General features: G+C 59.5%; 3 protein-coding genes across 5 annotated transcripts in view; 2 read left to right on the plus strand and 1 right to left on the minus strand.

The window, feature by feature from the left end:
- NISCH (nischarin) overlaps positions 1 to 1,225 on the minus strand; it is a 37,436-nt gene extending 36,211 nt beyond the window's left edge. For 2 of the 3 annotated variants that reach the window (XM_077129050.1, XM_077129051.1), the window contains exon 1: positions 1,050 to 1,225. In XM_077129050.1, coding sequence (XP_076985165.1) covers positions 1,050 to 1,151 — 102 coding nt within the window. In that variant the 5' untranslated portion in view covers positions 1,152 to 1,225. The remainder of the gene's footprint in view (positions 1 to 1,049) is intronic. The other variant, XM_077129052.1, reaches the window with a different exon arrangement.
- Positions 1,226 to 2,668: 1,443 nt separating this feature from the next.
- On the plus strand, positions 2,669 to 5,624 carry TNNC1 (troponin C1, slow skeletal and cardiac type). The gene is made up of 6 exons (XM_077130369.1): positions 2,669 to 2,770; positions 4,194 to 4,224; positions 4,465 to 4,611; positions 4,876 to 4,990; positions 5,196 to 5,332; positions 5,417 to 5,624. The coding sequence occupies exons 1-6, from the start codon at positions 2,747 to 2,749 to the stop codon at positions 5,446 to 5,448; spliced, it is 486 nt and encodes a 161-aa protein (XP_076986484.1). The 5' UTR covers positions 2,669 to 2,746; the 3' UTR covers positions 5,449 to 5,624.
- Positions 5,625 to 13,036: 7,412 nt separating this feature from the next.
- SEMA3G (semaphorin 3G) lies at positions 13,037 to 24,127 on the plus strand. The gene is made up of 16 exons (XM_077129053.1): positions 13,037 to 13,191; positions 14,781 to 14,941; positions 15,108 to 15,170; positions 15,355 to 15,474; positions 15,783 to 15,873; positions 15,968 to 16,084; positions 16,318 to 16,463; positions 16,713 to 16,827; positions 16,931 to 17,000; positions 17,225 to 17,369; positions 17,604 to 17,835; positions 17,916 to 18,007; positions 18,686 to 18,727; positions 19,394 to 19,622; positions 19,919 to 20,055; positions 21,401 to 24,127. Exons 1-16 carry the CDS (start codon positions 13,089 to 13,091, stop codon positions 21,860 to 21,862), a joined length of 2,325 nt encoding a protein of 774 aa, XP_076985168.1. The 5' UTR covers positions 13,037 to 13,088; the 3' UTR covers positions 21,863 to 24,127.
- The last annotated feature ends 1,707 nt before the right edge of the window (positions 24,128 to 25,834 follow it).

Here is a 25,834-nt window from a genome sequence, read left to right on the forward strand (position 1 = left end):
ACCTGCACCAGCCCCTGTCCTAGTTCTCCACCCCTCTAAACAGCAAGCCGGGAAGGAGAAGAAGTGAACAGTCAATTCCGCTGAAGCCTCCAGCCAGGAGCAGTAGCCATGCTCCAGGACTGAAGCCTGTTGCTCTGGGATCCGCCCCAGGCCCTCTTCCCAGTCCGGCAGCTTAGTTCCCCCTGCCCCCAAGAGGCGGGAAAGAGCCAGAAGAATAGCCCCCAGGAGGGGAATAGGATTCGGGCCAAGGGGGTGGGGCACAGGCAGGGCCAAGGTTCCCCTCCCACTCCCCACCTTCTGGGAACAAAGGACAGGCTCTATTGAACCCCCACCCCAGGGTCAGCCCCTGCCAGACGGCTCACCAGCTACCTAAATCAGGCATCCAACTCCATCCGAGACCCTGGAGGGCCCCCAAGCCCATCGCAATCTGGAACATCCCCCCTTTTTCTGACCTCCATCTCCCCCTGAGCTCTGAAGAGTGAGCGTGGGGTACTCGCTACGAGGCCTCGCCCTGCAGTACTAAGCGATGAAGCCCTCTTAAGCGGCTTAGAAAGGGGTCTACACTTCAGTCCTGGGCCCCCGAGCCCCCCATTCCTGGGCCTTACGCCTTCCCCCATTTTCGTCTCGGCCCGACTTCGGGCCTTCTCCGCGCAAATCTCAACCCCATCCCAGTTCCCAGCTCAAGGCCCCGCCTCCTCTCCTTCTTCACTGCCTGCGCCCAGACCCCTTCCCCAGATGCCCTCTCTCCAAACCCCTTCCTCCTGGATCCCCCGTCACAGCCTCCCAGGCCGGCGTTCCCCTCCAGGCCTGAAGGCACTAGAGGGGCATCCGCCCCATCCTAAGGCCCCTCTCCAAATCCCTCTTTCTCGAGATCTACCCCAACCGATCCCGTACCCCTTCCTCTACCCCCTCCCCGGACACCGCACAGGCCCTTGCTCCAGGACCTGCGGGGCCTAGACCCCTTCCCCAGATTCCACGATCCCAGGCCCCCTCCTCGCAATCCCAGACCCCTCTACCACCCCGATTCGGGCCCCGTGCCCCCAGCACACCGTGTACGTATCCACGAGCTCGGAGCCCACGACGCGTGCCTCCTTGGCAGGCTCGGCCTCCCGCTCGGACCCGAAGCGGCTCACAGTCGTCGCAGCCGCCATGTTCCGGGCTCCGCAGCCGCCGCCGCCCGGCTCAGACTAGCAGCAGCAGGGGGCGGGGTCAGCGTCCCACCGCTCCCCGGCCCCCACAGCCCCCCGCCCTCGCCGCGCGCGAAGCGGCCATCTTGGTCCCCCGCCTCCTCGCCCCGCCCTCTCGAGTGATTGACAGGAGCCGCCACGGCGCGCATGCGCAGATCGCGGGGGTCGGCCCAGTTGTGTAATCTTTACCAGGTTGATGCCACTGGCTCGGCTCAGCTCTCCGCCTTAGTGGCTGGGGGAGAAACTGAGACCGGAGCGGGGACAGTTCTGGGCATAGACCCTCTGTCCTCAGGAAGGCAAGAAAGAGGCCCCACGGCTCCGGTGCTACCCGAAGCAAGTCAGCGCTCCATCTGGTCTCAGTTGCTCCTGCGGAATAAAAAGGGAGGGAGTAATCGCACATCACCTGGCTGTCGCGTTGAAGGGAGGATTCGAGCTGTGCTTCGAGCTCAAGCCAGGAGTCAGTGGTGCGGAGCCGGTTCTTAACCTCTAGGAGGCTCAGGGATCACTACTGTCACCTGGGGCTGCTGGGAGACTCGAATGGGTTAATCCCTGCAGTGCCCTGTCTTGCAGGCAGGGGGCTGCTGTTAAACAAGAGGGGGCTTTGAATGAAACGGGGTGAGAGAGGGAGATGTGCTGGCCATTGGACACAAGAGCTCTATACCAGAGTTCAAAAATGAAGGGAGACAGAATGGCCTTGGACCCAGGAGCTACGCTACTTGAATGAGGGGAGCAAATGCACAGGGAAGCAGCCCTAACCCCAGGGGAGAACTGAGACCTAGAAGGGAGGTGGGAACTCAGTTAAAAGGTGAGGAGGGAGAGAGTTTGACACAGCAGGGGCAGCTGTAGATATGTTTGTTGAATGACTGACTGAGTGCAGCAGACCCAAGCCCAAAGCGAGTATTGCTTTGCCTGGAGAGAGAGGAAGTCTGGGGCCTGGCTCCTCTGGCACCCCTGGCTGAAGGGATCCAGACCACCCTAAGCTCAGGTGGGGCAGCAACACCCTCCTCCACCAGCTCCATAGCACCATTTCTGATGTTGGCATTCCAGGCTTCTCTTGGCAGGCCCTGACACTTTTCCTCTCTTTGCATACTGCCCCCCCCCCTCAGGTCTGGCCTAAGGGAGGGGCTGCCCAATCAGCCAGAACCTGGGCAAGTCACCATCCCTCTGGGAGTCTCAGTTTCCTTAACTGGTAATGGCACCTGTCTCCCTGACTGGATAGGAGGTTGAGCTGCTGTGTGTAGTGGCCTGGCCTGGGGCCCACTACTTGCAGTTCTGGTCCTGTCCTGGACTCATGTTTTCCTTCATTCAAGAAACCTTTCCAGAGTTCCCTCGGCAGGAGAGGACAAAGGGAAAGGGGTCTGGCCCTTGCACCCCTTTGTCCATTCCCTGCCCTGGGCAGAGGACACAGGGACTCTGGCCAGCCTGAGCTCCCCCTGGCCGGGGGAGGGGTGGAAGATGCTGCAGGCAGGGGTGGGCCGGGCCGGGAACGCAGCGGGGCAGGGCTATTTAAGCCGAGGGCCGGCTGGCAACCCCAGCAGCCTGCCCTGTGAGCCGCCAACATGGACGACATCTACAAGGCCGCGGTAAGGGACGGGCCTGGGCAAGACTGGGTGCGCGGCCCTCTGGGGACTCACTCAGCTCAGAATGGGGCAGGGTTGTCCCAGGGAGGTGGTGAATTCCCAGAAGAGGACCTACATACCTTCAGCCCAGACCCTCCTGGGGTATAGAAGGGATGACGGTTCAGGGTCTAGAGAGGAACTGTCAGGGTAGGTAAGGAGAAGGTCACAGCTTTTAGCATCACATCTGCCCCTCTGTTTCCAAGTTTCTGTCATCTGTGTCACTGGGTCTCAGCCACTTCTCTCTGCACGTGTGTCTCTGGTCTCTTGATGTTTGTCTTTCTCAGTCTCTCACCATCTCTTTATTCCTCCTGAGCTGTCTCCCTGCATCTCTATCCCTGTCCCCCTGCCCACCCCACGCCCCCATCTCTGCCCTTCACATTCAGAGTCCCCTAACCCCGCGCGAAAGATGCTTCGGAGGATGGGAGGGCATTTGTGAGAAAGAGGCTGCAGATCTCTAATTTGGGTTGTGGAAGGGGCTTTGAAAATTTGAGGCAGGGGAAGGTTGGGCTTGGGGGAGAGCCAGGTAAAGGAACAGAGAACTGGGGGTGATGGTGGGGGGATGAGGACTAGGGAGTGGGCACCCCAAGTCCCCACAGCTTCCTGGGGCCACTGAGAGGTTTTGGGTGCTATTCCGTGCAGGGGGTGGTGATCTCCTCCCTGGAGACAAGGACATCCTAGCATAGACAGCTGGGCCCCAGGGTACCCCTCCTTCAATCCCCAGGCATGGCCCCACTCCTCCAGGGAGGGGCTGCAGCTGGCTCTGGGGGCGACCCTGCCTATCCTGCAGGAGTCCCTGGAGCTTGGGGGGAGGCAGCCCTCCGCCCGCCCCGTGCCCATACAAGGCCTGGCGGTGCTGGGGACTAATTTTGGCTCCTGAGGCGGCACCAGCAGGCCAGGGGGCCAGATAACGCTGCCCCACCCCCCTGCATGCCAGAGTCCCCAGAACAATCACCAGGTTTAACTTTGTGCCTGGTTAAAAATAGCCCAGTAGCCGCCCTGGTCAGGTTACAGTGGGTGGCTTTGCCCACCCCCACACTGGTTTTATTGTCCCAACCTGAGGGACAGCTGTCCCTTAGGCCACCCAGCTTGGGTTTCAGCAGGGGGGCTGAGAGGGCATTGGTGGTCACTGACTGTTGTTACCCAGGGTCACCTTGGCCCAGGAGGGGCTGCCCACCTGTCACCCTGGCCCCGAGCCCAGCCTCAGTGAGGCCAGCTGGGTCACCGAAGGCCTTTGGGGGCAGGGAGCGGGTGAGGACTGGGGCCTCTGCCCTGAGACCCAGGAAAGTCAGCCTCCTCCTGGCTTCAGTCTTCCCACCTGTGGCATGGGTTGGTTTCCTCGACAGCGCTGAGGCCTGACTGAGAGTCCTGAGACCTCTTTCCTCTCTAGGTAGAGCAGCTGACAGAAGAACAGAAAAATGGTGAGTGGCCCCCAGCACACACGCGGAGGCGGGCAGCAGGGCTGGGCAGAGGGAGTGTGGGGACCCCTCACCGACAGAAGATCCCATGCTGAAGGCCTGAGGCTGGAGCCACTCTCGCTGCGACCTCAGAGATCTCGGAGGGAGGTGGGCAGGTCGGCAGGCAGCTCCAAGGATCTGGTCTCCACTGGTTGCTGAGCCCTGTGTCCGGCCGCTGTCTTCCTCTCCCACCCCATCGGACAGAGTTCAAGGCGGCCTTTGACATCTTCGTGCTGGGGGCTGAGGATGGCTGCATCAGCACCAAGGAGCTGGGCAAGGTGATGAGGATGCTGGGCCAGAACCCCACGCCTGAGGAGCTGCAGGAGATGATCGACGAGGTGGATGAGGATGGTGAGCCTCTCGGCCCCACCCACAGCCCCGCGCCCCAGCCTCCCATCCTGGCTCTGCCACTTACTGCTCCGCGCTGCCGAAGGGACTGCTTAGTCCCTGAGCCGCAGTCACCCCGCTCATCAGTTGGTCACAGTGACCGCCCTCACCTCGCAGAGCTGGTGTGATGATGCATTGAGAACCCCAGAGTCAAGTCTCGAGGGTGGTGCCCGCAGTCCCCCCACCCCCTCTCTGACGGCTCTGCTGTCCCCCCCACCCCCACCCCAGGCAGCGGCACGGTGGACTTTGATGAGTTCCTGGTCATGATGGTTCGGTGCATGAAAGACGACAGCAAAGGGAAGTCTGAGGAGGAGCTGTCTGACCTCTTCCGCATGTTTGACAAGTGAGCATGTGACCCCCGACCTCTGACCCCAACTCCAGTCCAGCTGGGAAAAGGGGGGGCAGACTCAGGTTCCAGGCCCAGCGACCCTGGGGCCTCAGATTCCCAGCCTGTGAGATGGGCCGGCATGCTCCCAGCCCTCCGCCCTGCCCCGAGGGTGAGTGGGGGGCCCCCGCCTGGGCTCTGAGGACCCTGCGCCCCCCTGCAGAAACACTGATGGCTACATCGACCTGGAGGAGCTGAAGATGATGCTGCAGGCTACGGGCGAGACCATCACGGAGGACGACATAGAGGAGCTTATGAAGGATGGCGACAAGAACAACGATGGCCGCATCGACTACGACGGTGAGTGGGGCAGAGGCTGTCTCCGTGTTCTCCGCGCCCTGCCCAGCCCCCACCTCTGACCCCTGCGGGCCTCTCTCTCCACAGAGTTCCTGGAGTTCATGAAGGGCGTGGAGTAGACGCTGACCTCTCAGAGCGGCCTGTGCCCACTCCCCAGTCCTGGGCCCTGGGGTCGGGGTTGGATCGGAGGCCAGGGTCCCCAGAGTCTTAGCCTGGGCATATCCTCCACCCCTGGCCCTCCCTACCCCTCCCCCAACCCTGACCTGGGCAATGCAAATAAAACCTTGCTCCTGGACATCTGGTGTGTGGCTCTCACCTTCCCAGGGTCTGTGGACTCTTTGCCAGGGTCCACTTCTACCCTGATGACCATTTCCTTCCCCATCTGGGCAGGCTGGGTTCAGAGCCCTGCCCTAACCAGTAGTCCACACTGCCTTCTGCAGGAGGGGCTTGAATAGAGCAGACACTCCCACGCTCCATGCCCCACTGGCTGCTTTCCCCTTGCCCAGCGATTCAGCATCTGTCATCTGGGGTGGCCCAGGGCTTAGCATTTTAACACACTCTTGGGAAGCCGTTCTCTGGGTCAGTCAGTCAGCCTACGAGCCTGGGAGTCCTCTACTTGAGGAGAGCAGTTGGCTGCAGCACTAGCTGGACTCTGGCTGCCACTTGGCACCACGGTCCCAGCTACCTCTCAGCGTGGGTTGGGACGATTTGGGCGGGCCCAGTGGGTCCACAGTTCTAGTGTGCTTGCCCCTTTCCCTTGGGTTTCCTGCCAGCGGCATTGCGTCTGGGGGACTGAGGAGCCTGCAGTTACAGTCTGCACTGCCTTCCCCGACCCATTTGACAGGTGAGGACCCTGTGGCCCAGAAAGGTTCAGGCACATCAAGGTCATCCAGTAACTCTGGGGGAGAACTGAGCCCCATGGCTCCTTGCCGAGGGCTCTGTCTGATGCACCAGGGCCAAGTGGGCATAATTTCTAATCCCTCTGAACCCCAGAGGCTGGTCTGTCCAGTGACCCATATCCCTCCCTGAAAGAGAATTGAGGCCCAAGGCCTCCTGATTCCCAGCTTGGTGGAGGTGCCCAGGCCAGAGCTGCAGTCACAATAGTGATGCTGGCCTGCAGTGGGGAGGAGGAGTTCTGCAAGGAAGTGGAGGTGTCAGCAGGAGGGACAACTGCCACCAGCACCCAGGCACCCGCCGGAATGCCAGCAGCTGCCCTTGCCCCACCCAGCCACCCCACGGCCTCCCCACCTGTGCCCTGGTTTTGGCATTCCCCAGACAGGCCTGGCATTCTGGAGATGGTCTTGGAATTCTGAAGATGCCTTTGGCAGAGGCCAGAGCTAGCAGGAGCAGCCGATGCCTGGGGAGGCCTGGGGGAGACAAGTGAGGGGTCACCTCAGGGCTGCCCTTGGGAACTGGAGAGCTCATGGAGCTACACAGATGCCCAGAGCCACCCAAGAATGACAGGATCTCAGGAGGGAAGGAAGGAAGGGCCACAGTGGATGCTGCCTTCAGCCAGGGCACCATCCATTGATTTATCCACACAGCTAACCAGGGGCCACACATGGGGCTGCAGGCTGGGACCCTCCAGAGTGAGGCCCGGTCCCTAATCTCACAGATTTTACAGTGAACTGGGGGATTCAAAGAGGGAGATGGGTGCCAGTGGGGAAACCCGTGTAGTGCTGAAATGAGGATTGTAGAGGAAAAAAGAGCCTCCTGGAGGAGGTGGTATGTCAAGGCCACAGGAACCAGCTATCTAGGAGGTGGGACAAGAGCGTCCCAGCAGAGGGAAAGACTTGACCATCCCGGGAGCAGGAAGGCAGTGGCACTGGGCTGAGAGCCAACCCCAGGCATCTGGATGGGGCCAGGCCCCACGAGGCCCTCATTTGAAGTGAGGGGTGAGGTGCTCTAGGCTGCAGACGGGAGAAGAGATTGTGGATGCAGGAGCCAGGAGGCTGGCCTGAGGCTGGGCAGGTCCCGGGGGAGAAGGCCTGCAGGCTCTCGGACAGCGGGGGTGGAGACAGGTGCAGGATTCAGGGCATACTTTGGAACCGGCACAACTTACTGGGGGATTGAATATGAGGTGTAAGAAAGCAGGAAGTCGAGGATGGCCCTTAGGTTTTTGGCCAAATAATTGTCATTTCTTGAGATAAGGAAGATGGGGGACGCCCAAGTTCATCTGTGGGATATTGGGGAGTGGGGATCCCCCTGGCCTTTTTTTTTTTTCTAACGATTTCAACTTTTCATTTTGAAATAATTTCAAACTTGCAAAAAAGTTGCAAAACTAGTGTTCGGGATTGAATCACGTCCCCCACAAAAGGCCCAGCCCTGGTCCCGTGGGTGTGACTCCATTTGTAAATAGGATCTTTGAAAATGTCATTCAAGTGCCCAAACTAAATCAGGGCACAATCCAATGTGGCTGAAGTCCTTAAAGCAGAGGAAATTGGACACAGAAAGAGGAGCCACAGGGAGCAGCCAGAAACTGGAAGTCAACAGAACCCAGAAGAGAAAGAAGATGCTGCCATGTGCATTGCCGTGTGGCAGAGAAGCCAATGAACCCAAAGATTGCTGGCAGCCAGAAGATACCAACCAGAGTAGGAGGCAAGCCTTCTAGCCTCTGGAACTGTGAGTCAAAAAAATTCCTATTGTTGAGCCAACCCATCATATGGTATTTGTTTTAGCAGCCTGGGAAACACAAAGAAACAGTACAAAGAACTCCCATTTACAGTTCACCAAGCATCCCCAAATGTTAACATCTTAGATGACTATAGTGTAATGCTCAAAACCAGGGAATTAACAACAACTCAGCACCATTGACTTATCTGTAGACATCTTCAGATTTCATCGGTTCCCCTTGTCCTGGCCCAGGACCACATGCTGCATCTCGTCATCCTGTCTCTTCACTCTCCTTTGCTCTGTGAAAGTTTCTCAGTCTTTTCTTGTCATTCACAAATTGAGACTCTTGAAGAGAAAAGGCCAGTTATTTTGTAGACTCCTATTCAATTGGGATGTGTCTGGAGTTTCCAAGGGTAGATTCAGGTGACATGTTCTTGTGGTACTGTCACAGAAGGGATAGAGATTAATTTGCCCATGTCAAAGTTGAGATGAGATACTTCTGAGCTAGGCTGGTGGAATATCAGATGGATGCGTGGGTCTGCAAAGCCAGGTTCAAGGGACCGGGCAGAGAAGAGCTGTAAACCTAGTGGTCACTAGAGTGAGAAGTGCTCTCTCAGTTCTCCTGGGCATGGAGCAGGCCCCTAGGGAGAGAGTGTAGGAAGGGAGACAGCCAAGGACTGTGTGCCAGGTATCCTTCATGGGTAGTCAGGGGGCAAAGACGTGGCCAGTGGGGTGGGAGAGCACTTGGGTGAGTGTGTTAGTTTGTTAGGCTGCCAGAATGCAATATACCACAAATGGAATGGCTTTTAGAAAAGGAATTTAATAAGTTACAGGTTTTCAGTTTGAAGGCTGAGAAAATGTCCAAATTAAGGCACCAACAGGAGAGGTTACCTTCACTCAAGAAAGGCTGTTGCTGTCTGGAACACCTCTGTCATCTGGGAACGCACGTGGATAGCATCTGCTGGTCCCTTTCTCCTGGGCTTCATTGCTTTCAACCTCTGTTTCCTGTGGGGGATCCTCATTTGGCATCTATAGGCCTTCACTCAGCTACTCTGGGACACAACTGTAGGTCCAGGCTTGCTTAGTATCTCATGGGAAGGCACATAGCGACGTCTGCTGGGCCCTGGACCTTGAGTTGGCTCTGAAGCAACTATTCTCCAAGTGTCTACATCTGCTGTCTCTGTCGGCTCTGAATTTTCTCCAAGATGTTTCCTCTTTTGAAGGATTCCAGTAACTAATCAAGACCACCTTGAATGGAGTCACACCCATCCAATTAAAAGACCACACCCACAGTTGAGTGTGCCACATCTCTGTGGAGACAAACTAATCAAAAGTTTCCATTACAATTTTGAATCAAGATTGAAAGAAAACAGCTGCCTCCACAAGATTGGATCCAGATTAAAACATGGCTTTTCTGGGGTACATAGTAGATTCAAACCAGCAAGGTGAGTGAGAGGCCCTGGGATCGGGGAGGGAACCCTGGGGTTTGGGAACTTGGAGGGCCCTGAAGCTTTGGCCACCTGGGCAAGAGGGTTTTGGCAGAATAGTTGGGTGGAAACCTGATGGGAGAGGGCAGAAGGAGTGAACTGAGTTTAGGGGAGATGGCGAGTGTGGACAATGCTGGTGGAGTTTTGCCAACACACACAAGAGCAGAGAAACGGGCTGAAGCTGAGCTTCCAGGGAAGCTTACCTAAAGAGGGGGATAAGGGGATGGCTTGTTTGCTGATGGGAACAACCCAGTGAAGTGGGAAAATGGATGATGAAAGACTCAGGGCAGAGCTGCAGGAGGTGAGCATCTGTGGGTCTCTGGGGCCTGGTTTGCAGGGGCTGGTCCCAGTGCTGGGTCATGAGAAAAGGAGGGCTGAGGCAGTGAAGGGCAAGGTCTCAATGAGTCATGGCAGTGGGGGTGTTGACATAACAGGAAGTGCTGTCCAGAGGAAGGGATGTTCTGAATGGAGATGCAGAAGGTCACACCTTATTGATGATGAGCTGGAGGGTGGGTGGCTGAGTTGAGGAGGCGGTCATTGGCTATGAGGATAAGGACCCAAGAGGCCGGGGGCACCCAGAGAATGTGGGGTATTGATAGGACTGGGGAGGGGAGGAGAGGAAAAGAGTAAAGTCCCCTTTGAATGAACAGGAGGATGGCTGGCACAGCCACAAAGAAGATGTGTGGGGGCACGGCTGGCTGGTGCTGCCTGAAAGCAGGAACCGTGTGTGCGTGTGTGGCCAGGATTGGGGAGGAGGGAGAATTGTCAGGAAGGGGCAGCAGAGGAAAGAAGAGCCCTGCCTACCTCCTGGCTCTCCCTTCATTGGCTGCAGGTAGGGAGGGAGACAAATCCCAGGGGAGGCAGAGATGGATGTCCCTGCCAACGGGAGGAAGTTCTAGAGTACCTGATGGGAGAATTGGGGGAGGGTAGGAGCTTTCAGGGAAGGGTGACCAGGAGGCTCATCCTCTGGAAGCAGCTGGGGAGTCCACCAGGTTGGAGCACGTGGGATTGTCCCTACATCTCTCTTCCAGCAATGAAGTTGGTGGGGGAGGGCTTAGGGGAGTGTCTGTTCCTTCCAGGCATGTCCACCCTAGAATTCTGGCTAGGAATGGCTGGAATGTGACCCTCCATGCACCCACCTGGTGTCACCTGATGCTTGAACATGCATGTCACACAAATATACGACCACAGGCTCACAAGCCCCTACCGTGACATTTCGCTCCCCTACATGCATCACCTATTCTTGTTTGCTGGGCTCCGTCTTCACATCTGTCTAGGCTCTGTAATCCTTTGCTTGGATGGTTCCTCCTCCATGAAGCCTCCCTTGATTTCCTCCATCAGAGGCAATCCCTGGAGTGTCTCCAGTGCCCTTGCCTCCCCATAATGTGGGTGCCTGGATATTGTCTGTTGCCCCAAGAGGCTGCAGTTTTGCTGGGTGGCTATGCTGCACAACCCAGGGCCTGACACAGCCGGGAAGCTTTGGGGCCTCCTGCAGTTCCCACTTTTCTCACTAGATGGCATATAATGCCCATGGCTGGCCCCCTTGGTCAGAAAATTCAGAGCCACCTTGGAAGTCTTTCCCACCAGCAACCAGCAAGCAGGGACCTTTAGAGAAGATCCTTACCTGCCTCCCCAGACTGGGAAACTGAGGGCTGAGGCCGCACAACAAGTTAAAAGTAGAGTTGAGGCTCCCAGTCCCTGGCACAGGCTGTTTCACACCCTACCCCAGTAGACCCAGGCCTCCCTTGCAATCCTGGTTGGAAACCTAGCCAAGCCGGGACCCCCAGGGTGGGCTGCCAGGCTGAAGAGTGGCTGGGTTTACTGTCCACAGCTGGTGGCAACATGCTGGCTGAGGGACTGTCTGGCTCAATCTCCACCCAGACTGTGGCTCTCAGCCCCAGCTATGTGTTGAAACATCTCCTTAGGGAAACCGAGGCAGAGGCGCCCCACCCCACTCAGGGCCCAGGATATAATCACCACCAGAGCAGTCCCCACACAAGCAGCACTCAGCAGTTTATAAATCCTTGTCACACCCAAGGCAACTGGCCCCTGGCCCTGGAGGGAGGAGACCAAGTCTTGGAGAGGAAGGGGCCTTGGCTCGGGTCCTCCAGCAAAGGAAGAAGCAGGGGAGGGCAGAATCTAGGCTCTGGGCTGCCTAGGTAGTCCCCCACCTGCTTTGCGATCAGGAGGCACGTGTGTGTCGGGAAGAGCCGATGCAGGGAGCCAGAGTTCCAGGTCCTTCGGTGCTCCTCAGGAGCAAGCCTGTTTCCCTTTGAGCGTTAAGAAAGGGAGGGGAGAGGGGAATTCCAGTGCCACCCAGGAGCCCCAGAAGCAAAGGAGGGCTCTGGGAAGCAGGGGTGGTTGGGTGCTGAGTGGGGCTTGTTCCCAGCCTGCTGTGTCGCCAGGGCCAGGTCATTCCCTCTCTGAGCACCCTTCAGATGTCCTGATCATCTGAGGGTCAGGTCAGTCCATCTGGGAGGCCCAACTCCAACTCTGGCTCAAGGCAGACATTTTCTCAGCACCCAGGGCCTCAGATTCTGAGTATGGAGGTCTGGGGTGATGGGTGGCAGCGGTGGTGGCAGGGGGCAGGGGCTGCCAGGAGTGGTGTGGCAGGGGACTTGGAGGAGATCCCTCACTTGCCCTGGATTCAGCTCATCCGCCTGGTCTCCCCCTCCACCCTCCTTGGCTTTCCTATCCCCCCAGTCAGCGGTCAGGTAACAATCCGCTTTTGCACCCCCAACCCCTGCCCTACCCCTGGGGCCTCAAGCGTACGGCTTACATCGGCTTGGGAGGCACTCTAGGAACTCATCACTCACATGTGACACTCTGGGCCCTGATCTTGAAGGACTGGAGGGCTGAGGAGGTGGGGCAATGCGGGCAGGGGTTCCCCATTGGCAGGGGGTGGCTCAGGAGCCCAGAAGCCAGGACGGGGCATGGTAGATGGTAGGGGGAGGGGCTGTGGGGCCTTGAGGCCAGACAGGGATCGGTGTGGCAGGGATGGAGGTGCTGGGCCTTGGTCCTCATCGATCCTGGATCTGTGAAATGTGGCCAAACCTCAAGCCCCTGCCCAGGACGTAGAGCCTCTGAAGACGGGAGGGACACACACCCTATCCCCCCATCTTCATCCCCAAGCCTGGGCCTGCCAAGGGAGCTGGGGAGCTTGGCCAAAGCTTCAAGGGGCTGGACCACGCGGATATGGGGAACCTGGCCAGGGCCCGTTTTGCGGGGAGCTCCGCCATGGACACTGGCAGGGTGAGGCCAGGCGGGGAGCAAAGCAGGGTCCAGCCATACCCCACCTGGCCCATCAACCTTGGACCTCTGACCCCTGACCTCCCTCTCAGGCTACCTGCTCATCTCTTGTAGGTATCCCTCAGTGCAAACCTGCACTACCCCATCCCACTCCCGGGAAAGGGTGTCCCCAGCGTGGAGGCTCCCAATCCGGCACAAAAGCGTCGGCTGGGCCAGCCGAGGCAGAGGGAGAGGCTGCAGGTGGATGTCGGCGCCCCTCCTCCCTCTTCCTCCCCGCCTTCCCGGCCCAGGATGGGGTGGAGCCAACGCCTTATAAATGGCAGGACTGGCGGCCACGGGACAAACTACAACCAGCGGCAGGACCAGAGGGCAGCTCCGCCGGCAGGCGGCCGTGCCCTCGGGTCCCCAGCATGGCCCCCTCGGCTTGGGCTGTCTCCTGCCTCCTGGGACACCTCCTGCTCTGCGGGGGCAGCCCCGGCCCCAGCTTGCCCCGCCTGCGGCTCTCCTACCGAGGTACAGTGCGTCCTGCTTGTGTGCATGGCCGGGGTGCCTGGGGCTCTGTGACGCCCCTAGCTGTGGGGGCTGGAGTCGCCCCTTGGGGAGGAGGGGATCATGGCCAGCCCAGAAGATGCTCCTGGTTCCCCAGTGGGGAGGGGGAAGGGGACAGGTCCTCGGAGGCATGGACCGAGTTGGGGTCAGACAGACAGAGACAGATGAGGAAGAACCGGAGGGCGCCTCCTGAAGAAGGGAGAGGCAGAGACCCCGAGAGACCCCAGTAGAGATGGAGACAGAGGGAGATGGGGAGGGGTGTGTGGGGAGACCCAGCAGGGGACAGGGGCACAGGGAGGGCAGGTCTGGAGGGACTGTCCGGGCTCCGCTGGGGCTCTTTGCCCATGGTGGACAGTGCGGGATCTTTGGCAGCATCTTGCCCATTGGGTCCCAGGACCAAGGAATGAGGACCTCCCAGCCCCAGAAGCAGCCGTGCTGGGGTGGGGGGGTCCCCGATCCTGTCTCTGCAGCCCTGCCGGGTGAACTTCAGTGTCGGTTCCCCCACCTCCACCGCCACTTCCTAACGTGGGCTTTTTCATCCCCACTCTCCATTCTGGAGGCCCTTGCAGCCCAGGAAGGAGTCCAGCCTCCCCTCTTTGCCCATCCTGGTCTGGGCGGTTCTTCTGCAGATCTAACCTGGATGTGTTGTGCTGCAGTTGGCTCAGGCCTCCTCTGAATCTGTGGGAATGGTCTGTGGGAAAAGTCCCTGCGACACAGGCTGCCAGCAGATCCTTCTTCTTGGGGAAACCAGAGGGGTGATTGCGTTCCCCTGGGAGACCCTCGGAGGGAGGGGACGCAGATCTGCCTGGGGAGTCTGAGGAGCATGCCCTGGGAGATGCGGTTAGGAGGAGCTGTCAGGCTACAAGAAGAAAAAGCCCCAATATCAAATGTCGCCTCTGAGGTACTGTCAGCCATGGAGGGCTTCCTGGAGGAGCTGTTGATATGTTCTGGGGATGGAGTGGGTCCTGGGTTGAGGATGTGCCTGTTGTGCTGGGGCCTTCACAGGGCAGCAGTGCCCCCTTCCTACCAGATCCTGGGACCTGCCCTGCTCCCCCTTCACCCTCACCTCGCTGGCTGAGCTCCAAGGACCCAAACCAAGATCCTTGACCTCTGGCACCCATGTCCCCAGACCCTTCCCCCTCACTCCTGGGGCCTGGGAGTCAGCCCTTCTGGAGAAGGAAATCCTCTGTGACCACAACCCTGGACCAGCAGCCTGGAGCTCTGCCGGGTCATTTCGGCCTCTCTCACTCCCAGACCATTGCCAGGTGTTCCTTCCCCTGGGAACGTCCTCCTTCTGCCCTGTCAGCCTCTCCACCTGAGTCACCCTTGTACACTGCTCCAACCCACAATCCTCCCTCCAGGTTTTTCTGGTGATTTGCCCAACTTGCTGTAATTTCTGCTGGGGGGCCGTCTCCTCCCAGGTCTGGGTAGGGCACAGATGGGGCAGCAGGAAGGAGATGTTAACTGAAGGGGGCGATGGCCCAGCTGGGAGCCTGCACCTCCACCCCTTGGCTGGGGAGGTTGGCTGGGCAGCTCCCTCTGCTCCTTCCTAGACCTCCTTTCTGCCGGCCGCTCTGCCGTGTTTCTGGGCCCTCGGGGCTCCCTGGACCTTCGGGCCATGTACCTGGATGAATATCGGGACCGCCTCTTTCTGGGGGGCCGTGATGCCCTCTACTCTCTGCGGCTGGACCAGGCTTGGCCCGACCCCAGGGAGGTGAGCTGGACAGACTGGGGGGGTAGGGGAGTGAGGGGAGGGTCTGCCTGATGAGCCTCCCTGTGACTGGCCTCCAGTTGGGCACCTCCCAACAGGAGGCTGGTTGGGGAAACTGAGGCTGCAAGGTCAAGGGAGCTACCCGAGGTCAGCCAGGCTGTGTTTTCAGGTCCTGTGGCTGCCACAGCCAGGACAGAGGGAGGAGTGTGTCCGCCAGGGCAGAGACCCCTTGGTGAGTCTTACCAGAGAGGCTGTCCCCCAACCCTGACCAGCACCCAGGCCTGACCCTGGGCGCCTCTTTTGGGGGGCATTTGGAGCAGGTCCTCGGGGGTCTTGAAGGTCTGAAGAGCGTCCCCCCCACCCTTCCAAGGGTGCAGATCTTCCCGCGCCCCTCAGCAACCCCTTCTCCCTGCTAGATGGACTGCGCCAACTTTGTGCGGGTGCTGCAGCCCCACAACCGCACCCACCTGCTGGCTTGCGGCACTGGGGCCTTCCAGCCCACTTGTGCTCTCATCGCCGTTGGGCATCGAGGGGAGGTGAGCGGAAGGGCTGTGGAGGCACTGGGGGGCAGTGACGTTTCCCCTCAGCTGCCTGAACGCTTCTCATTGAGCCTGGGGGTCAGGGGCCAGCCAAGAAGGGCCAGAGGGGGGAAGGGCCTGAAAGGCGCCTTTGTACTGGGGAGCTGACCCCATTGGAGGGGCTCAGGATGAGGGGGCCTACTGCACCCTACGCCCCCCCCCCAACTGTCCGGCTGCACGCGATAGCTGCTGCCTGCGTGGGGCGGGGGACCTCTTGGTGCTCTCCCGCCGGTGACACCACTCTCACCCTCCCTGCCTCTCCCCAGCATGTGCTCCACCTGGAGCCTGGCAGTGTGGAAGGCGGCCGGGGACGGTGCCCGCACGAGCCCAGCCAGCCATTCGCCAGCACCTTTGTAGGTGGGTTATGCCCAGGTCAGGGTTAGAGGCCATGCAGAGAGGGTGGGAGCTGGTCTGGGTCATCAGCCGGCCCTCCTCCCTCCCCACACCGCAGGCGGGGAGCTGTACACAGGCCTCACTGCTGACTTCCTGGGGCGCGAGGCCATGCTCTTCCGAAGTGGGGGTGCCCGGCCCGCCCTGCGTTCCGACTCTGACCAGAGCCTGCTGCACGGTGAGGGCAGGGCCCACGGGGGTCTGGCTCCAGAACCGGCAAAGGGGGTGCGGATTAGAGAGAGATGAAATAGCTGCGCCCACCCCCCCAGCCCTCCCCCTCCTGCCCTCCTCCCAGGGGCTCCAGCCTCCCAGCCGCCCCCACGCCCCTTCCTCCCTACCCCTGGCCTGGTCCAGCCCCTGCCCTCCCCCGTGAGACCCTCCCCACCCAGCTTCGCTGTATCACCCTCCCAGACCCCCGGTTTGTGACAGCCGCCCGGATCCCTGACAACACCGACCAGGACAATGACAAAGTGTACTTTTTCTTCTCGGAGACTGTCCCCTCGCCTGACGGTGGCCCTGGTCACGTCACCGTCAGCCGGGTGGGCCGGGTCTGTGTGGTGAGAGCCGTGAAGGGTCTGTGAGGTTAAAGCCCCGTTCCCTCCCCTGCCCTCCCCTGCCCTCCCCTGCCCTTCCCTCCCCTCCCCTTCCCTCCCCTGCCCTCCCCATCTGCAGCAGTGGGAAGCCTGGGGTGGGGGCAGGAAGCCCACGTCCACGCCCCTCCCCAGTGGTGAGGGTGGACGGACAGAGGCAGGCCCAGACCCACACCCCACAGTGCCCGTGACCATCTGTGGCCGCCCACCCCCCAGAATGACGCTGGTGGCCAGCGGGTGCTGGTGAACAAATGGAGCACCTTCCTCAAGGCCAGGCTGGCCTGCTCCGTGCCCGGCCCCGGCGGCGCCGAGACCCATTTCGACCAGCTGGGTGAGGACATGGCGGGGGCAGGCCTGGGGGCTGGGGGGCAGCACAGAGCCGGGTGGAGGGCAGTGTGGCACCCTGACACCTGTGCCCCCCTCCTGTCTCCCAGAGGACGTGTTCCTGCTGTGGCCCAAGGCAGGGAGCAGCCCCGAGGTGTTTGCGCTGTTCAGCATGGTCAGGTGGGCGCCGGCCCCCCCTCGCCCCGGCCCCCTGCGTTGGGCCCCCACCTCTGTGGCCAGGCCTCGCAGTGGCTCCCTGTCTTTGTCCCTGGCTTGGTGATCCCGTGGCTCTCTCCTCCATCTGGCTCTCTTTGCCTCTGCCTCACTGTTCTTGTTTTGGGGGCCCCCGCCCTGCCACGCTCCCCTCCCTCCCTCGCCTGACCAGCCCCGCACACCCTCGGCAGTGCCGTGTTCCAGGGCTTCGCAGTCTGCGTGTACCACATGGCTGACATCTGGGAGGTCTTCAACGGGCCTTTTGCCCACCGAGATGGGCCCCAGCACCAATGGGGGCCCTACGGAGGCAAGGTGCCCTTTCCCCGCCCTGGCGTGGTGAGTGCCCGCCCGGGGCCAGGCCAGGGAAGCGGGGACTGAGAGAGGCCAGGAGGGAAGCGCTGGGGTGGGACATGGCCGGCGGGGTGGGGGTGGGGTGGGGGGGCAGAGAGCCCCGCCTACATTGGGGAAGGCCTCCTAGGGTGCAGCCATCTCTCTGTCCCTCTGGAGTTGGCATGCCCAGGGTCTCGGGGGTGGAACCGGCTCCAGGCTCCCCTTTCCTGTTGCCCCCAGTGCCCCAGCAAGATGACTGCGCAGCCGGGACGGCCTTTCGGCAGCACCAAGGACTACCCGGACGAGGTGCTGCAGTTCGCCCGCGCCCACCCGCTCATGTTCCAGCCCGTGCGGCCTCGGCACGGCCACCCTGTCCTCGTCAAGACCCACCTGTCCCAGCAGCTGCGTCACATCGCGGTGGACCGCGTGGAGGCGGAGGATGGGGCCTACGACGTCATCTTCCTGGGGACTGGTAGGCGGGCCAGGAGGAGTGGCGGGCAGGGCGGCCCGGCGGCCCCTTCCTCTCCTGCTGACCCCTCCGCCTTGCCCCAGACTCAGGCTCGGTTCTCAAGGTCATTGCCCTGCAGGCAGGGGGCTCCACCGAGCCTGAGGAGGTGGTTCTGGAGGAGCTCCAGGTGTTCAAGGTGAGTGGGAGGGTGGACGTGAGGGGTGCCCCCAAGCCCTGCCCATGGGAGTTCTAGGCTTGGCTGGGAAAGCAGCAGTGAGGCTCAGGAGGGAGACGGGCCCCCTTCATTGAACTTGCAGCCAGTGGGAGATGACAGCGATAGAAAGCTATGGGGCATGGGCCTGAAGTCTGTGAACTTAAAATTGGGGTACCTGGAGAAGAAGAGCCAATGTGACCATCCTTTGACAAAGCACCCCTTGATAGGCTCAAGCCTCAGTAAGGTGATAGCTGAGTCCCTATGTCTCCAGGGGTTTCTGTTGGCCCCTATGCAGCCATCAGACGGGGGAAACATCCACGTATCCACGTTTTGGGTGATTGTTGGTGCTCTCGGGTGCAGGAGATGAGGGATCTGGGACAGCTGCCTCATTGCTGGGGGACAGAGCTGTGGGAGGAGACAGTGGCACTTTGTGCTTTCAGCCAGGCCACCTGCCTGGAGACCAGCCAAGGCTGGGGGGCCCTTCTTAGTAATCTGGTGTCTGGGAAAGGCTGTTGGGCTTTAGTCACCAGGCGTTGAGCTGGTTCCCTCCCCAGGGGCTCAAGGAGGCTGGGAGCAGGGAATGCAGGAGAGGGTCCCTCCCTACCACCGCACCTCCCTACCCCCTGGAACTGAGACCCTGGTCGTCCCCCCAACCCCCAGGTGCCGACGCCCGTCACCGAGATGGAGATCTCCGTGAAAAGGGTACGAACAGCTGCTGCCCCGCCGCTCCTCCTGCCTCTCCACCCCTCGCCCCTCAGCCTCCTGCTGTCTGCCTGGAGCCTGAGGCAGGCCCTGGAGTGGTCGTGACTGGGCCCTGCCTTGAGGTTGCAGAGTCCAGCTGGGAGCTGAGACCAGCGGGCAGTGGGAGGGAAGAGTAAGCGAGGCGGGGTGGGGGACCATTCAGATGAGACCCACAAAGGCGGTGCCTCAGAGGAGGCACGCAAGCGCTTGGAAGCAAAATCCAGAACAGAGACCTGCCGTGTATCCTTTTGTAAGTGACAAATATCTGCCCAAGTTTATCTGCCTCAGTGTATCTTGCGGTGAACCCCACCTCCTGTACCGGGATTACTTGGCATCAGGATAAAGGCCCAGGGAGTAGAGGCGATTGGTGATCTCTTCTGCTCAGACGAGGGGTGGGCAGCGGGCAGGGCCTGGAAAAGCCCCTTGCAGGAAAACCCCTGGGCCTGCCTCAGCTCCTCTGAGCCCTGGCGCAGGAACTGGCACACAGCAAGTTGCTGATAAACATTTGTTGGTTCCGTATGTGAAGGAATCCAAGAGGTTCTGGAATACTTGCCAAGAGGGCCGAGATCCTGACTGCTCCTGGACAAAGCCCGGGTTTACCAGGGCTCTGCTTGTGTCTCTCCCCAGCAAATGCTGTACGTGGGTTCGCAGCTGGGTGTGGCCCGCCTGCGGCTGCACCAGTGTGAGACTTATGGCAGTGCCTGTGCCGAGTGCTGCCTGGCCAGGGACCCCTACTGCGCCTGGGATGGCGCCTCCTGCACCCGCTACCGGCCTGGCACCAGCAAGCGTCGGTTCCGCCGGCAGGACATCCGGCACGGCAACCCGGCCCTGCAGTGCCTGGGCCACGGCCAGGAGGGTGAGTGGTGGCAGGTGTCGGGGTGCAGGCTGGTCCCTAACCCGGCCCTACTCACATGTGTGGGGCAGGCAGGAAGTGAAGTTTGGTCTCAGGCTGCTCCTATTACAGCAGTCCTCAGTTTCCCTATCTGTGCAGCTCTTGTCAGTGCATGGGTCTTTGGTCTTCGGCTTGGGATTCAGATGGACACCAAGGTTCCTGCCATGCTGTGGGGCCCCTGGGCTGTGGGAGTCAGTTAGTTGCCTCCAGGGCCCGGGTTCCATAGTTTCTAAACTGAGCCAACCTCTGTCTCTCTCCAGAGGAGATTGTAGGGCCTGTGACCACCACAGTCTACGGCACAGAGCACAACAGCACCTTCCTGGAGTGCCAGCCCAAGTCTCCCCAGGCTGCTGTGCGCTGGTTCCTGCAGAGGCCAGGAGATGGGGGGCTCGATCAGGTGTGTAGGGATCCTGCCTCCAGCTTGTGTATGTCCTGAGGTCACCCTGCTCCCTAGATCCTAAGCTCTGAGCCCTAGGGGGAAACTGGGCAGAAACCTGCCAAGACTAATCAAAGAAAATTATGTATGAACGCTTGGGATGCCTAAAAGGAGATACCCCTCTTTTTGCTGTCCGGGAACACCCAGGACAGATGTGACTAGAATGCCTCCAGTGATGGGGAGCTCACTACCTCTTGAGGCACAGAGCTAAGGTCTGAGAGGTGGGTAGGTTCAGCAGAAATGGAGGAGAAAAAAGGGGGCATCTAGCCTGGTCAGAAGCTCCCAACCCGTGCTTATACATGTGACCTGAATTTGGAGGGGTCTCCTCCCCAGGGGATCTTGGTCTGCCTATGCCCCAGCCCCTAACTCCTGGCCCTTGTCCCCCGCCCACCCCCACATATTACCTGGACCCACACTTCCTCCCTGGAGTCCAATTGTCTGCCCAGGGCTTCTCCTCCCCCATCCAGAAAGTTCTGTCATCCCCAGAGATGGCTTCAGCCTGGAACCCAAGGATAGCCATTGCTGGGTGGGGTGAGAAGCCATTCTAGAGGCGCTCCCACGGGTCAGGGGAGGGGAAGGAGCGGGTTGATTTCAGGAGGGCCTCCAGCTTGGGAACTGGGGGAGGCCAACCTTGGGCCAGCTGTTGGGCTGGGCACTAAGAAAGACTCCCCTGGGGCCTGGGAGCTGGGCAGGGGGCAGGGAGATGGAGTTACACAACGTAGGCTGCACAGGCAGTCCAGCCCGAGCGCGCAGATGAGGAGCCTGAAGCCTAGACTGGGTCCCAGCCGCAGACACGGCCAGGCTGGAACCTCATTCTGCCACTTGCCTCTGATGGGTGCTGTGGGCCCTGCACCATGGGGAGGGTGAGCAGCACAGACTAAGATGGGCAAGGACGTGTGTGTGTGTGTGTGTGTGTGTGTGTGTGTGTGTGTGTGTGGAGAGTGAAGTTCAAGGGGCTGGGGGTACACCCTTCCCCTAGGTACAAGTCCACAGATTCCTCCTTGTTCCCTGGAAATGTCTGCCGGGCCCTCCCAGGCCAAGACAGGTCTCCAGACCTGTGCCCAGGGGAGAAAAGGCCCCTTGGCCTGCTGTCCTGGCAAGGCCCTCTGCACTTTGCACACGCAGCTAGGTACGGGGACTAGGTACGGGGCACTGGAAACAGGCAGCAGACCTAGTGTGCCACGCCCTCCTGGAAAGGGGAGAATGGGCGTGGGGTTCTACCCAGGCAGAGGGCAGGAGGGTAGTAAATTTGGAAAGGCAGAGAGACTGATGGTGTGTGTCTTGTCCTACACCTCCTGCCCGGCAGGTGAAGACGGACGAGCGAGTCCTGCAGACGGCACAGGGGCTGCTGATCCGCCGGCTCAGCCGCCTGGACGCGGGCACCTACTCCTGCACCACGCTGGAGCACGGCTTCTCCCAGACCGTGGTCCGCTTGGCTCTGGAGGTCATTGCGGCTGGGCAGCTGGACAGCCTGTTCCCTCAGGAGCGGCGGCCGGAGGAGCCCCCAGCCAGGGGCGGCCTGGCCCCCCCCCAACCCAAGGCCTGGTACAAAGACATCCTGCAGCTCATCGGCTTCGCCAACCTGCCCCGGGTGGACGAGTACTGTGAGCGCGTCTGGTGTAGAGGTGGCGAGCGCGTGGGCTCCTCCTGGAGCCGGGGCAAACCGGCCAAGGGCAAGAGCTGGGCAGGCCTGGAACTGGGCAAAAAGGTGAAGAGCCGGGTGCAGGCCGAGCGCAATCGGACGCCCCGGGAGGCGGAGGCCACGTAGAGAGGCAGGGAGGAGGGGGTGGCAGTCTGACTGGGCCGACCCACTAGGGCAGAGGGAGCAAGGATGCCTGACTGCCTCTTAGAGGTTGGAGCCTCTGCCCCCCACACTGCCCCAGGAGAGGCCGGGGGCCTGATGGACGGGTGCTCTGCCCAAAGCCTGTTCCCTGCCCCCTCTGCACTCATAGTCCCAGGCACGAGCCGGCACCCTCTGGCACTTTGTCCTCAGAGATGGCCTGGCTTCCGGAACTCAGGTCCAGTTGTGCCCAGAGGAGAAAGGCTGGGGGGTACTTTCCCAGTGGGCAGAACAATAGGCATTCTGAATGACCCTCAGAGTGGATGTGTGGGTGTGTCTGGGGAGGGGCTCTGGACTGGGGCCCTCAGGTAGCCAGAGGAGGGTAGAAGTGGCCTCGAAGCCACTTAGAAAGAGCCTGCCCTGATGGAGTTGGGCGCCGTCTGGGAGAAAGGCTGTGGGGAGGGAAGGTGGATCAGTGAGATGGTCCCCTCGCTTTTGGGCTCTGATGTGTGGGTGGTTCCCTGACACTGCCCAGTGCCTCGCCTCCATCTGAGAATCGGAAGCATAGATCGCAGCGGCTTCCTGGGCCCTGGGGCTGCCGCCTCCTAAACCAGAGGGGACCGTCTCACAGCCTGACTGCCTGTCCCAGGCCCCCAGCTGCCAGGGCAGGTTTCCTGAGATGCCCACACCATCCCCATCAGCAGCGTCTCCCAGGCTCCCGTGCTGTGCTAATGAGCAGCAGGAGGCTGGGTTCTGGGAGGATGTCACACACAGCCCCCCTCCGTCCATCTGTGGACTGGAGAGCCGGAGAGGGGAGCTGGGGAAGAAAGAGGGTGGGAAGACTGGGTGGTCTTCCCCAGGACCATGCAAGCCACCCATGGCCCTGGGAGGGCGGGGCTGGGGAGCCGGGGGAGCCGCAGGGGGTGGTTGGGACCAGAGGAAGGGCTCTGTCCAGGGCCCCAGAGGACTGAGTGCCTTCATGATGGAGAGAGGAGGAGAGACCCTGAAGATGGGCTGTGGGGTCCAGAAAAAGGCATCATTAAGCACTCAAGATGGCACCAATTAGCTCAGGACCACCAGAGAGGCAGGCCAGGCATTGCCCACCCTGGGATCTCTGGTTCCTGCTGAATAAGAGCTGGGCACAGATGGTTCATTTACAAAGCCTTTGTTTTCTTTTAAGGGAAAAAAGTGTAGGGAAAAAAGCTGCTATGAGCTGTATGTCATTCTGGTTCTCCGACAAAGTGAAGCGCAAGTGGATGGGAGGCTTCTGCCTGAGCCCGTTAGGGGAGGGTTTTTCCTCTGGCAGTAACGTGGCTCCCAGGCTGGGGGGCGTGAGAGGAGGAGGAGGACTAAATGAAAAGCTGTTCCCAGTTTATGTTCCAACAAATTAGTGACGCATAAAACTGACAAAAGGGAGAGAAGAGCATTGGGTTTGAGACTCCCTTTATAAAAAGAAAAAAATGAAGATAGGAGGAGAACAAAAGATTAATCAACAACAAAACAATATCCGGCTCCCTGCCCCACAGCAACTCAAACCCAGACTTGCATCTGCCTTGGTTTCCTCTCCCCAGCCCCAGCCCCACACACTACCCTGGCTGAAATCGCCGCCCCATCTCTGCCTTGACTATACCATCAGGGACGCGGAAGCACTGAGATGAACTTGGACAATATTTTAAGAATCCTTCCTGCCTGGGACTGCATCTGCCAGAATGTCAGCAAGTGAAAGCAGAGGAGACAAGGAGAGAAGGGGGGTGGCACTGGAGAAGAGGGTGGGGGGAGATGATAGAAGGTGGGGACAGAGCTCCAGGAAAGGGTATCAAGACTGCAGCCCGCTCTGCCGCCCTATCCCCCAGTGGCCTTTTGGCCTGGCCCAGGCTCCAGGCAGAGTCTTCGGGGGAAAATCCCTGGAAAATGGAGGGAGAAGGGGCACAAGATTCTGAAGAGCAAACACCTGCACTTGGAAAAGTATGGACAGCCCGCCTGCACCCTCTCCCCCACGGTACTGTGTATTATTATCTCCTGGAAAAGCGCTCTCTGTGTGAATTCTATTTTTGTATTCATATGCGGAGATGGACCTTGTGGGTTCTTTGTCTTCAGAATGTACTTCTTGTAATTGCTGTTGTTTATTGTAATTTTCCTGACTGCCCCTGAGCTCTGGCAAGGGAATCACAGAGATCTACCTTACAGAACTTACAAGGAAGGGGATGAAGTCAGTATTTATATGTCCCTAATTATATCATTATCACATCTGTGCATTTCTGTGTTAAATTGACTGATGCCATTAATTGGAGCTAGAAATTCGGAGCCTTCCAATCCATGGCAACAGGGAGAAGGCCACCCTGGAGGGTATTTTCTGGAAGGAACGGAGATGGATATCTGGGGAAGGAAGAAGTCAGAGGGCTTTGTCTATGAAACTGAATTTGCTCCTTAACTTAAGAAAACTCGGCCCTATGGGCTTGTGAGACTGACCTTCTTGAAACTTCAGGAAAATCTCGAGCCAGAGGGGAAAAAAATGCTGGCAAAGGGCAGCTGGGCAGGGACGCAGCTCCGCTCCTTTTTTGCAATAACACTTGGCATTTGCAACAGCAGCACTTGGCCTGGTGCCTGCCTCCATCCCAGTCACATACCAATGTGTATTAAGGCATTGTGCTCATGCCTGGGGGGCCAGGGCTCTGCTGCAGGGGCTGCAGCTTCTGGGGAGTAGGGAGCCCCCAGGAGTCTGGCCACCTGGCACTCCGCAGAAGGCCCTGCTGACCGAGGCTCCCTCTACTCCTGGTGACATCATGCCTCTCCAGACAAGGATGGAGGGAGGTGGAAAATGGGTAGGGGGGCTTTAGAGATGCCAGGGACATTAGCCCCTCCGCCTCCCCGAGACACTGACCTGGACTTCTTGTTTGGGTGGGCCCATCAATCCACGCTAGATAGGGGTGGGTGGGGAGAAGCTTCGGAACAGGTTGGCCATCAGTCCCACCTTGCAGCAGAGACCCAACGGGGGCCCCCCCTTTTGTAACCCCTCCTGCTCTCACCACAAAAACCTTGGCCTGAGGGGTCCTGAAATTGTTACTCTGCCACAAGCCATCACCACCATGGCCTGAGAAACATCATTGAGCCTGCTCTTGGCTCAGAGGGCTGGGCTGGGAGGGGTGTGTGAATTTACCTCCTTCCCAACCCCCTTCTCTCCTCAAGCCACCTCTCTCCCAGCCGGCACTTCCACCCACGCCCCAAAGACCCATCCGGCCTGGACTTGGCTCTGCCCCTACCCACAGCCTCTCGTCTTCCCATCTTGAGCTCTGTTTCCTGCCTCGCTGATTTTACCTTCTCTCTATCTTCCTCTCACAGCTTTTTCCTCTAAATCTTAAACTGTGCCCGGTCTTCTGTTTCACAATTTCCCAAATGACTTTGGAGCTGGAAAAAGGCTTAAGAGAAAGGAACTAGTTGAACATTTCCCAAAATGGCATCCTGTGGCACAGTGAACCCAGGAGAGCGCCCATGAAAACAGTCAAGTTTGGGGCTTTCTGCCCCCTTGGCTCCCATTGCCTGTTTGCCCCCCAAAAATCTGAGATGACCCAAGGTGATCTCTCTTCTCCCAACTTTCCATGTTTCATGCCTTCTATGGTTACATGGTTCCCCAAACCTTTGGTACCCTATTGCTTTTTTCCCTCAGAGTAGCTACCATCCCATGTTGTAATGTTTTGAGGAGCACATGTTAGAAAAATGCTAATTAGAGTAATTCCTTCTCTTAGCACAGGAAATTTATTTATTAATCTCTGCCTTCTAAGCCTGCAGCTCTGGAGGCCCCGACCTCCCAGACAAAATAGCCACACCTCGGTTTCCTATTACCCACTCCAGGGCAGGACCTGCCATCCCAGGGTCAGGGCTGCAGAACCGCCAGCCTGCTGGGTGGTCCTTGGGCCTGGACTCTGGCCTGCCTTTGACAAACATTCTCCCACACCCAGCCTG

This window comes from Tamandua tetradactyla, chromosome 15 (assembly GCF_023851605.1).
Source record: "Tamandua tetradactyla isolate mTamTet1 chromosome 15, mTamTet1.pri, whole genome shotgun sequence".
Lineage (NCBI taxonomy): Eukaryota > Metazoa > Chordata > Mammalia > Pilosa > Myrmecophagidae > Tamandua > Tamandua tetradactyla.